This window comes from Corvus hawaiiensis, chromosome 3 (assembly GCF_020740725.1).
Source record: "Corvus hawaiiensis isolate bCorHaw1 chromosome 3, bCorHaw1.pri.cur, whole genome shotgun sequence".
In the NCBI taxonomy this organism is placed as follows: domain Eukaryota; kingdom Metazoa; phylum Chordata; class Aves; order Passeriformes; family Corvidae; genus Corvus; species Corvus hawaiiensis.
The window spans coordinates 113,760,230-113,773,142 of NC_063215.1; the positions used below are offsets into that span (position 1 = coordinate 113,760,230).

At 40.2% G+C, this 12,913-nt stretch overlaps 1 protein-coding gene across 14 annotated transcripts in view; it reads left to right on the forward strand.

Moving 5' to 3' along the window:
• The window catches only part of KIF16B (kinesin family member 16B), a 160,442-nt gene that overhangs the window by 21,107 nt on the left and 126,422 nt on the right, over positions 1–12,913 (forward strand). For all 14 annotated transcript variants that reach the window (XR_007201973.1, XR_007201974.1, XR_007201976.1 and 11 more), the window contains exons 4-8: positions 3,371–3,487; positions 7,608–7,705; positions 10,557–10,666; positions 11,298–11,440; positions 12,648–12,816. Coding sequence is in view for 8 of the 14 variants with exons in the window: in XM_048296073.1 (XP_048152030.1) it covers positions 3,371–3,487; positions 7,608–7,705; positions 10,557–10,666; positions 11,298–11,440; positions 12,648–12,816 (637 nt within the window). In the remaining 6 variants the exon portion in view is untranslated. The remainder of the gene's footprint in view (positions 1–3,370; positions 3,488–7,607; positions 7,706–10,556; positions 10,667–11,297; positions 11,441–12,647; positions 12,817–12,913) is intronic.

The following is a 12,913-nucleotide window of genomic DNA, read 5'->3' on the forward strand; positions in this document are numbered from 1 at the left end:
TCCTCCTCCCTTGAGTATTCAGCTTTCGAAAGGACAGAACAGTTTTTCTTCCTGCATACTCAGAACAGAAAATTAAACTTGGATCTGTAGGCATTATTCAGATGAACAGATAGACCCTGCCTGACCTTGCATTTCATGTGGACATTGAACTTTTCAGTTCTTTCCCATTCCATAATAAATTTATGAAGTGAAGCTCAAATGAGTTGTGATTGCTATCTTCTCTTTTGGTTTTGATGCTGTAAGCTTCAAGTAGTTCTTTCCCCTTAAAATAATGCAATGGCTTACTGAATATCCTGTAAGCCTGATGGGTACATACGGTACATACATTTTTAGTATGTATCCCATCTATTCAGGAACCCTCGAAATCAGGGATGCGGTCATGGCTAATCCTAAAAAGCCTCACAATTAAAACTAGTCATAAGAAACAGTAAGTTGAAGCCATTTTTAAATATTTATGAGAATGACAAGTTTTGCCATCATATATGTCATGACTATAATCGATGGGGAATTTAGACTTGGAATTTTTGTTTAACCATCAGGGTAAGTGATAGGTCCTCTTAGTTTCTGAATGCTTCTTTTATTTCAGTGAGATGCTAGGGATCAAGTATTTGATCATTTATATTCTTAAACTTTCTGGATTATTATTTCTTGATGATGTTCTTTTAAGTAACACATTTTTTGCTATGTTTTCTGAAATACTAGGAAGTATACATTTTATTTGGCCATCAGTGTAGAAATACCCAGATTACTTCGGCACTGTGGCAAATTGAAGTAGTAATGTATTTGAGAGGAATGTATTGAACCCGACATTCTAGTGAATGGTTTTAGGCAGGTGTTTCAGGCCAGATGGCTTTGCTAGAATTTTAGCAAATGCTTTAAATTGAGCATGCAGAGTCAATTATTTATTTATTTTTAACTAAAGCAGCTTTGATCCTGTATTTTTCTGCTCTGATTCTAAATGAAGCTTCTTCTTATGCACCAGTTGTGACTTATATTTATGGATATTTAATTCTTGGGTCCTCTAGATGCATGCCTTTAGTACTTCTGGAAAGCTGTGTTAACAAGACCTCATTAGAGGAGCCCCAGGAAGAGATTCATAGAGTTAGTAGGCTCTTGCTGTTACAGTACAGGTTATTTCCAGAATCCAAATTTGCTGTGAAACAATGAATTCTTGTTAAAACAGCCATTTGCAAATGCATACAGATAGATATCCATGTTGTAGTCTATACTGATGTCCAGGTTCCATGTATAAGTGGTAAGTTTCCCTTTTCAAAGTTTTTCCTTCTGATGCCATTTTGCCTGCTTCAGAGTGGGTCAGGTAGAGGCAAAATTACTATAACTTGCCCATGTCAGGAGTCTATAGAAAAAAAAAATTAAAATGCCCAGGTAGTGGTGGCTGCAGCAGCCTTGAGCAATAATTTTTTAAAGCTGTGAGTTTTATGATTGGTAGTGATAGGATAAATCATAAACATGGCTTCAATGTCTGTGTTCAATATTTTGCTGTTACAGTGTGTTCCACAACCCTGGACACCTCCTTCATCTGTACTGGCAGGAATGTGAACTTCTCTTGCTCAGCTACAAAAATATTGTTTTTCAGGTGTTGTTTTATTTACACTGTGCAGCACTTTGAAAACAAAAGGAGTTTTTAAACCGTAGGAGTGTAATTCCTAAACTGCAATTCCTTGCTGCACAAGCTATTATTTTGCTTGTGTTAATAATTTCATATTTAATTGGAAGACTTTGTAGTTAAGCTCTTATCAAGTTGCTGCAGAAATTCCAGTTTACTGCACCAATGGCATAGAAGGGCATATTTTTCACATTCGTCTTGCCAGGGAATAAAATTGATCTTGATTGTTGGTGATGTGGTTGCCTAGTGCCCTTTGTTCGTGGTCGTTACTTTTTTCCATTTGAAAGGCAGAAAAATAAGAAGTGAAAATCTGTCTGCTACTACATACCTTATTAATATGCCTTGTAGATGCAAAATACACTTTAGTATTCCAAAGTTAGAGTGGATATGGCAATTTGCCATCAAGCTTCTTAGTTTGTATTCCTGACAGAGAAACAAATAGAATTTTGATGTTTACTGCCCTTTTGTGACAAACCAGTGTCCCATCCTGACAGTCTTTTCTTCTAACCTGTGTGTTAAGCCTTTGTGTTCAGACAAAGCTGACTGTACCTTTTCTATACACTACCTCAAATCACATGCAAGACAAACACAATTTTTTAAAAAAGAAAATTACATCAAAAGAGTAGTGCAGAAAGACTTCGTGAGGTAAAAACTTAGACACAGAGAAAAAGAGGGGAAAGAATAAAGTTGCTTTGGCTGATCTTTATGTTCTTCTTTTTGAGAATATAACTGATTACAGCACTGTAACTCCATTGCTTGAGGGGAAGATCAAGTGAAGTATTCCAAAGGCATGTTTGAAGATTAGTGATTAAAGAAATTACCCAGCACTCCTTCCAGGGAGAAGCTGTGAGATTATACTGTGCGTGTGCCATTCACTATTAAAAATGGCTTGTATGCCTTGGCGGATTTAAACCATGTAAAGTGCAGACTAGTAGCCAAACTGTGTGAAGCATCTATGAGATTTTTGAAAATCATGTCTAGATGGTGAGAAACGGATTAATATTTTAATTGAGAGAAATGCTGCATGAAGTGTTACTGCTTGCCCAGTGATGGGTATGTACTGAAATGGTAATAAAAAGTCTGGCAAATCTGTGAGGGATTTTGGAGGCAGTATTGTAGAGGAAGGTGGTGAAGACATCTGGTGAGAGCTGAATTCATTAGGTGAGAACAGAGGCCCATATTATGAGATGTGTTTGCTAGCCTGAAAAGCATTGTTACATGAAAGCCACTTAGGGGGAAAATACAAAGACTACGGGTCATGTTTGTACACTTGATTAAGGCAAAAAACCAAAACCAACCAAACAAAACCCTCCAAAAAGACAAAGGAAGAAACTGATGGGATCACCAAAATGTTTCCTTTTGAGAGGCGACTGGTTATTTGCAGAATGTGGAGAGTTGGTGAAGATACAAAAAGTGAGTAGATATTAACAATAATGAGAAGTGAATGCAGTAGCTGAGATTCCTGAAAGAAATTGGGGCTTTAGAAAAGAAAGTAGCAGTTTAACATGTCAAGTATTCTGTGACAGAGAAAGAAGTAAAAAATAAACCACTGCAGTGCTGTAAACTAAATATGGTAGTGAGATTTGGTATTTTATTTGAGGTATTAATGTCCTCTACTGTAGTAAATATCACTGTGTTTTGCCATTGTGTTGTGGTATTCTTCAATATTTGCCATGCTGGACTGATGACAATCTTTTTCCGCAAGCTTCTGTTGACTTAAATTTTTTTTTATTTTATTTTTAGGTTTTCAAAAATCTTGGTACGGATGTGCTTAAATCTGCTTTTGAAGGTTATAATGCCTGTGTTTTTGCATATGGACAGACAGGATCTGGGAAGTCCTACACCATGATGGGAAATGCGGTATGTTGTATTTTCGTAGAACCATAGAATACCAGGTTGGAAGGGCCCTCAAGGATCGTCTGGTCCAACCGTAACACATTAGTTTCTTTAGCAGCAGGCTGTGGGAAACCATGTTGAAAGCCTTGGAGAATTCCAGGTAGATAATGTCCACTTCTTGCGCCTCATCAAGTGAGCAGGTGTATTTTTTTGTTGCAATGGATTAAAATTATGCTGTTCCAGGAGCATGTTTTTATGGAATTTTTAATACTGCTTCTGTCTGTATGCTACTAACCCTTCCATGTATCACACCTTCTAGTAGTAATCAGAGGTTTTGGAAGCTGTTTCTTTTATACAAAGATATTTACATTTGGAAGAAGTTTATTTAAGTGACGCTTGGTTATTTTGGACAAAACCCAGTAATTTTTGTTCAGTAACAAAGCCAAAAATTTCAAATGTTACCGCTGATTTTCTATGCCCAACTTGAGACAGAAAAAAAGGAGATACTGATTTTGAGAAAATGAATGATCAGCTTTTTCTGAAGAGGTGTGCTTTTTAAGCCTCTTTTGAAGAGTCAGAAGACTAAAATAGGTCCTTAGAGAAGGCTGTCAGGTGAGAAGCAGAAATTGGGCATGAGAGTAGTTCATCAAACCCTTATGAGATTATACAGTAAATTTAATTTTAAGGATTATGTCCTATTGAGCACTGCAGGAAGAGGAAGGTGTGATGGGAGGTATCTGGCAGTTGGTGAATAAAGGATGGGAGTGGTTTCTTGCAGTTGCCTCCATGACTGTCCAAGGACAGAGAGAACCCGCTAAACTGTTGGGAGTGGAGCAGTTTAGAAAGGCTGACTGATGAAGCCTGTTTGCCAGGCAGCCTCTGCAGGTTTCATCCTTTTATCCTTGGGAAAGGAAATATATTGTGTCTTCTCCCAGTAGAAATGAAAAGGGGAATATTACCACTTATCACTTCTGAAATGTAGTAAGATTGGGCTCTTTGCACCTCCTCTGGCTTAGGAGAGTAAACTAGCTGTAAATCTTTTTCTTTCAGTTGTCACAAAATAAGGAGCTTTATATTTAACTTAATATCATAAGCAGAATAGACTTTTGTAACCAGAAGAAACATCACGACCTAGATGTGGATTTCTATTTCAGAAATTTGTAAAAGTGACATTTTTATGAGACTCACTGTATATAATGACTGTAATCATCAAAACAGTTTGCAAATGAATAGGTGCTGAAGTTTGTCTGACACTATTCACTAATAAAGGTCTAATCTTCTTGGCATGATACATAAATACTTTAATCTGGCTTTGTATAGAGTGCATATAAAATATACTCAGCTGGCAAGTTAAATGCTTCAAAATTGATGGCCCTGTCAGAGAGACTACAGTGCTTATAAGAAAACTTGAATTGGAAATAAATATTCTTTTTTCCCTACTTCTCTTTAAAAAGCCTGGGTTCTGTTCTCATTTTGTTTTCAATATTTGCTGTTCTTGGCTCTGGAAGGCTTCTTCTGCAATTGTATGTACAGCAACCATTTCAAGAAATATGTGGGCCAGTTAGAATAAGTGTTCAACAGAGATACTGAAATGAGCAGAGATCTGTAAAATATCAGGAAAGTCAGACTTGGGTATGCAGAAAAGGCAAGACTACGGGGGAATAAAATTTTTCTTTCCAAGACCTGAAAGGCTGCTACAGAAAGGACGGGAATAATTTGCTCCTTATGGTCAAGGTAGATGGGCAAAACCCAATACATTTAAATTGCAAGAAGGAGTTTTCTAGTTAGATAGCACAGAAGGAGAACAGGCTTTTAATGAGAAAATTCAGCTCTGGAGTGAACTACCTATTTTGGTTCTTCTGATTTCCATGTCTGGAAACTCCGTAGGCCAGAAAAAAAGAATAGTCCAAGCTGTAGTTGATCCTGCCCTGCAGCTCTAGGTGGTGAAAAGGAGAAAGTATTTAAATATAGTTTCCAATAAAGAGTGTACATTCTTTATGATGTACATTTTACTAGCATAATAAACTGGGAACTGTGTGTGCTTCCTTTCTCATCACTATATTGCTATGGTTGAAGTTACTCAATTAGAGCTTGTACTTCCTATTTTAAGCCTCTCTTTGTGGTTGCTGAATTATGTCAGACACTAATGATTTGCCTAAAACTTTGTGATAGATCTTACATGTTTTTCCCCCTAAGCTTTAATTAAAACTATTCAGGTGTTTCCAAGCATGAGATGAAAGAAAAGTGTTTTCCCTCTTCCACTGTTTAAAAAAAAAAAAAAAAAAAAAAAAAAGTATGTGGGAATTTCCAACACTGACCCACGAAACTTTACCTGGAAATAGAGATTGATAATTGACAGATATTGGGAAAGGCTGCTCCTCTGTTGCCAGAGGCAACTGTCTCAAAAAAAAAATCTGATTAATCTGCAAGTTTCTCCCTTACTCTAGGATTTTTTTTTGGTATTTTTTAACCCAAGATGCAGTCATGTGAAGAACTACGAATGATAGGAGCAGAGAATAGATTATTATTTCAAAGAATGAAGCTTGGTTTGAGAAGAATAGAGAGGCTCTGATTAAGAGGTGGAAGAAGCTGGGTAAAGGCAAAATGGAGGGATAAAGTATAATTAAAAAATAGAAGTGACTGGATGATAAATTGGGAATTATATCTGGGCAAAGGAGCAAGGAAGAGGAGCTCAGAGGTGGCACCTGGAAGAAGATTGCTGTGACAGAATGCAGAGGGAAACTGAAGAATGAGGGCAGAGGGACCAGTATGGGAGCAGACTCGAGTGAGTTTGGGCAGAAAGGGTGGAATTTTATGTAGGGGTCCAAGTAGAAGAGAAATCTGTCCACGGAGCACTCGCTCTGACAGAGTTTGGTTATGGGGGAGTCCATTGGCTTTGTGTTTTCCTGTTGCCAGTTATTTGTAGAATCCCACCAGGCAAACTCTTAGGTGCCTGGAGTGCCTGGGCTACGCTCACATTGAATATGTGGTCTGTTTTGTCCTAATTTGCGTCCTGCTTAATTACAAGACCCCTGACTTTAAACACAACAGCTTTTCTTGTTGCAGCGATGAATAGAGTTAGTCCATCACATTGAATCTCTTACATGTTTTTAGACTGGAGGCAAAGTATAGCTGACAGACTGTTTTGTAAGCTGCTCGTGAGCCTGGATCTCTTACCCAAAGCTCATCTGTATGTGTATGTCCTGTCCTGTTATTCCAGGGAGCCATGGCTCTGAGGAAATGTTAACTGCTGTCTCCCTGAAGCGGTGGGGAGGAGATGTACTCAGCAGGTAGTTGGTCACCTGCCTAATCAGACTTGGTGGGAATGGGGCAGCTGGGAGCAAGCAGCCCCATTCAGCTGAGACCAGAGCTGTGTGGCACTCTCCTGCTCCTCTGCTGCTGGGGAAAACCCGCACCATAGCTTACTGCTTGGCTGGAGAGGGCTCTTCTGGACCAACAAGGAAAACTGCATGCTAAGTCTCTGGATATCTCAGTGGGATAGGTTTCATTCAGTTTGCTTTATTAAGCCAACCAAGCATTTCATGCATAAAAACTCTTTATCTGCAGAGACAAACATTCAGAAATTAAATATTGAATTTAATTTGGCTGGATTGTGGGATATAGTGAATGAAAATTTAATTTTGTCATTGTGTACTAATTTATTCAGACAGCCTGCTGCACTTTTCAACACAGGAAGGACTGTGAGCTGGGAATTGGGGGTTTAAGTGATAATGTCCCATGGCTGCATGTATATGGCTGTTGTCCTGTTCTCTGCAGTTGTTGCCAAGTCCACAGTGAAATGAGACAGAAGCAGTTAAGATACTAGTGAGATAAATCAGTTCATGACTTACTCTGGGGAGCCAGTCTCTGCCTTAAGAAGTTGGGATTATTCAAACTGAATGAGAGGGACAAAATGTATTCCCGTGGCAAAGAAATGGAGCTGGTTGTTCATTCCACACACAAAAGGGTTAAAGTGGCAAGGTGACTGCAGTTAAATAAAGGGCAAGAGAGTATTTGCTGAAAAGTTTTGATTTTTCCCCTTTCTGGATTCTTAAACTCTCTACAAGTCATCTAGGGTTTTATTTTTCAAAATACATTGTACATGCATATGTAGCCTTGGAATTAAGAATTGTTGTTATTGCAGGGTGATGCAGGTTTGATACCTCGAATTTGTGAAGGATTATTCAGCAAAATAAGTGAAAAAACAAAGCGGAATGAGGCATCCTTTCGAACAGAAGTCAGGTAGGTCTTGACATGTTAAGAGTTTGCAGGTTATCATACTTGTTTCAGTTAAAATCACTCTGTTTCACTTTATCTCTGAGAAAAGTGTGTATTTTCCAAAAATAACTTTATTCTTGGCCTCAGTCTGTTGCAGTGGGGATTCCTGCAACGTGTATCCGACAATGAGGCCCCTGGAAAAGAATATATGGACCGATTCTTGATAGATATTTTCAGAGATGTTTATTTTCCCAGCCTCATGGCTGAGGATGCCGAGGAAAACTGCCGCAATCATGGGACTCGAGGGTCCTTGCCCCCGCAGGGGAACACAAAACAACCAGTGGGGAACGAGGTTGACCAGGGGCTAGGGAAAACCCGTGTCTCCCCCCCCCGGGGCCCCTCTCCCAGGACCACATGGCGGGGGGAGGAGCCCCAACACTTCACCCATTTATTTTTAACAAAAGAGATTTAAAACTTGACATTGAAAACAACTGGATAAACATAACAAGAACAGTTTCAAAACAAAACAAGCCACCCTCCTGAGTCTTTAAATGTCCAAACGGTTTTTTTTTCTGGAACATCTTGGGGCTGATAGAAGGGAGACAGGACTCTCTGAGCATGCTTTGTGGGGAAACTGAGGCAGGAGAGGGTTTCTTCCATTTGTACCTGTTGGAACTCTAAACAACAGTAGTTAATTTCTTCCCTCCTCCCCTTGATCCCCCACTCGGCATTGGAAAGGGATTTTTGGGGAAACAATTGGCAAAGGCATGGGTTTGTGAGGGAAACCATGGGTGAAAAATCGGATTGGGAATACACTGGGGGTAATAGGATATAGGGTAAAAGGGAAAGGTGGGATTCGGAAAGGGAGACTGTAGGGGGGGGGGCTTATAATGGGGATATTGTCTAACATGACTATGATTTTTAGCATATATACTGCCTTTCACAGAAATACCATCAGGCCCAGTGACCCCTGCTGCTTGTAACCCTTTTTTCCTTGGACAATTTTGAACTCTACTACTTCTCCATCTCCTAAGATTGGGATGTATTTTTTGGGGTTATTCTTTTTAATAGCAGTTCTATGAATGAATGTGTCTTCCTGGTTGTCACATCTTGTTATAAACCCATAATTTTGTTTAACATTATACCATTTTACTGTTCCTAAAACCTTAGCTACGATGATTTTTCCTTTTTCTGAGTGGCTGCTGTTTTCTGTCTCGCTGTGTTTTTACTTTCACTTTCCCTCACTCCCGTGTTGGAGCTGCCAGAGCTGCCAGGGCTGCCGGGGCTGTTGGGGCTGCTCATGCCTGTGCGCTCTCGCTGCGGGGTCTCCCGGGGTTGCATTCGGGGCTGCGTGGGCTGGGCCAGGCCGGGCTGTGCCGCTCAGCTCCCCGTGTGCCGCCGCCTCCTCTGGTCGCAGCTGTGCTGCTGCTGCCTGGCGACGTGCCCATGTGTCGGCTGGGCCTCTGAGCGACGACCCCCCCACGCCCTGCTCCAGCGTGTGTTTCGGCTAGGTGCGGCTCCGCTCCACTGCCATTGCCGCCAGCAGCCGCCTGTGTGCCACCCCTCTCGGCTGGGCGTTCACGGGGCTCGCTTCACTTGCTGCGTGGGGCTGGGTGGGCACTGCTGGGTCGCGCCACTTCCGCCGCGCCTCACTCTGCTGCCGACACTGCAGCTGGCGTTGCTCTGCCCGCGCACGGGAACTGCCTCGCTGCTGCTCGCAGAGCACTTGGCGCACGTGGCCGCGGTCGCATGGTCCCTGAGGCAGGCTTCCCTTCGCAAGGACACAGCTGACATTGTTCAACAGTCTCGGTAATTAAATAATATTCACGAAAATATTCTTCCATCGGCATATATTTTGACTCAGAAATTAACTGTGTCCGAACAGTCTTCCAAAAGTCTTTGGTAAGAATCAAGTCCTAAGAAATGTAGAAAAAGTTTTTAAACAACCATGCCAGGAAGTGTCTCAGTTCCTTTTGAGCTTGAATTAAGCTAAAATTTACAAATCGTTGTTCAAGAATCTTTTCAAGTTTAAGATAAATGTCCATATGTGGCTCGGAGAGCCACGCGTTTTTCCACGGTTCCTCCATAGTTTAGAGATGGAATAGCAAAACAAAAACAAGAAGAGAAATCTGGAGTTTACTCAAAAGTAACAGTCGCTGTCCTCCAAGGGATCGTTCTGCTCGTATTCTCTGACCAAATATTGCGTTGGGGATTCCTGCAACACGTGTATCAGACAATGAGGCCTGTGGAAAAAAGTATATGGACCGATTCTTGATAGATATTTTCAGAGATGTTTATTTTCCCAGCCTCATGGCTGAGGATGCCGAGGAAAACTGCTGCAATCACGGGACTCGAGGGTCCTTGCCCCCGCAGGGGAACACAAAACAACCAGTGGGGAACGAGGTTGACCAGGGGCTAGGGAAACCCCGTGTCTCCCCCCCGGGGCCCCTCTCCCAGGACCACATGGTGGGGGGGAGGAGCCCCAGCATTGGTCTTATAATTGATTTTTGTTAGCACTTGTAGTCAAAATGCGCAGTACTTGTACCTTCAATCCAAGAGCTGTGCATATTGCTTCATTTATACGATAGTGAAAATGCCTTTGCTCCTGGACAGCATCATCCTTTTTTTTACCCTTTATTTCAGACTGACATTAGGAGATCTTGATCTTGCTAATGTCTGCTTTCTTTCCACTTTCTTCTTGCTTTTTTGGCTTTTTCCTTTATGATACAATACCTTGTAGTCATTATTATCTTAAGCCAACTTTGGATCTGTTTTCTTTCTCCAAGCATCTTGCTTTCAAACTTGTGTTAATATGGCTTTCCTTTTATAAAAGGCTCTTGAATCAGTGAATGGTTTTCTGTTCCTTTTCTTTCAGTTATTTGGAAATTTATAATGAACGTGTGAGAGATCTTCTCAGACGGAAGTCATCAAAAACGAATAATTTACGAATACGGGAACATCCAAAAGAAGGACCATATGTTGAGGGTAAAAACACTTTCATTGTTTTACACTGGATATTTTATTACCTTTATATGTTATGAAATGTAGAGTCTAACTGTATAGGGCATTTTGTCTTTTAAAATACAAATTACGATCGATACAGTGCTTTGTTTTGGAAAAAGCGTTGAAGGAATAGGCTCTCATTTTGCATCTCTACTTGCTTTCCCAATCCTAAAATTATTAGAGTTTTTTATCTGTAAATTTATAACACATTTTTAAGATGTGTTAAGAGATGGAATTGGTTTTAATAGTTTGTTGACTATGATTTATAAATCTTAGATATTTAGATGAAATGAAAACCTGTTAGGATCTAATTGTCTTAATCTGTTTTTTACCAGGGAAGGTTCATGTCTGTAGTGGGATTATGCTCATGTTACTACACTAAATAATTTAATAAGATCGCATTTTTTTTTCTTTTTTACTGTAAATGTGTAAGTTGTCCATTGTTCGTGTGAGGCCTCATTCCATTCCTTAAGTGAAAAGTGACAAGTGTGACAAGTGTGACAGTAAACACTAATTGCAGCAGTAGTTTGTAGTAGTGAGGGTAATTTGAATCTTTTTGTAAAGAGAATTAAGAACATCTGTGAGCATACTGTAACACTCTGCTTTTCTTCAGACTTGTCTAAACATTTAGTCCAAAATTATACTGATGTTGAAGAACTTATGGATGCAGGAAATATAAATAGAACAACGGCTGCAACTGGAATGAATGATGTCAGTAGCAGGTCACATGCAATTTTCACAATCAACTTCACTCAGGTAACAAAACAAAACTCCTTAGAGAGATTGGACATATTTCTTAAGAGCATAGTTATCTGTTTGCCGACTGAATATGAGCCAGCAGTGTGCCTTGGTGGCCAAGAAGGCCAGTGGCATCCTGGCCTGTATTAGGAATTGTGTGGCCAGCAGGAGCCTGGAGGTCATTCTTCCCCTGTAGTCAGTGCTGGTAAGGCCACATCTTGAGTACTGTGTCCAGTTCTGGGCCCCTCAGTTTAGGAAAGATGTTGAGGTGCTTGAGTGTGTCCAGAGGAGGGCAACAAGGTTGGTGAGGGGCTTGGAACACAAGCCCTATGAGGAATGATTTGGGGAACTGGGATTGTTTAGCCTGGAGAAAAGGAGACTTAGTGGTGACCTTATCACTCTCTACAACTTCCTGAAAGGAGGTTGTAGACAGGCGGGGGTTGGTCTCTTCCACCAGGCAGCAACTGGCAGAACAAGAGGACACTGTCTCAAGCTGCGTCAAGGAAGGTATAGGTTGGATATTAGGAAAAAGTTTTTCACAGAAAGAATAATAAAGTACTGGAATGGTCTACCCAGGGAGGTGGTAGAGTCATCATCTCTGGATGTGTTTAAAAAAAGACTGGACATGGCACTTGGTGCCCTAGTCTAGTTGAGGTGTTAGGACATGGGTTGGACTCGATGATCTTGAAGGTCTCTTCCAACCTTGTTATTCTGTGATTCTGTGATACGTAGTAAACTCCTTTTCTAATGACTCCTGCTCTTCATTGTTGGTTTTGGGAACTTTTTAGAAAGCCCATGGATGATCTGCTAGATGAAGAGAACTTGGTGGTGGGGGAGAAATTGAGTGTAAATTTGTCTGTGCATGCTATAACTTGTTGAAAGCTATATATATATGTAATACAAATGTTGCAAGCTTAATAAAATGAATGCAGCACATGGTCTCTGCATCATGTAAATTACAACTGACAGTGTCATAGCTTGTCTGTAAGTGTCTAAAAAGTTGCAAATATTACAATTTAAAGAAATAATATGGGAGTTATGCAACAATTCATTATCAAATGTCTTTCAGTGGCACCTCTAATACACCTATCTTCTCAAGATCTGCTATTGTAAACAAGTTAAGTTCAGTCATGTAATGACAAAGGCCACTAAATTTGATTCAGTATAAGTACAATATTTCTTAGCTTAACATAGTTTTATTTGTTTTATTTTTTCTTTTCTGTAGGCTAAATTTGATTCTGAAATGCCTTGTGAAACTGTTAGCAAGATTCATTTGGTTGATCTTGCTGGAAGTGAGAGAGCAGATGCCACTGGTGCCACAGGGGTTAGATTAAAGGAAGGAGGGAATATTAACAAATCTCTAGTTACTCTAGGAAACGTAATTTCTGCCTTAGGTAAGTCTGGTTTTTGTGCTTGTCTGTTTTGAGGTGTTTTTAGTCATTAAATACCTTTGTGTTTACTTACACAAATAGTGGCTTAACACATTTTTGA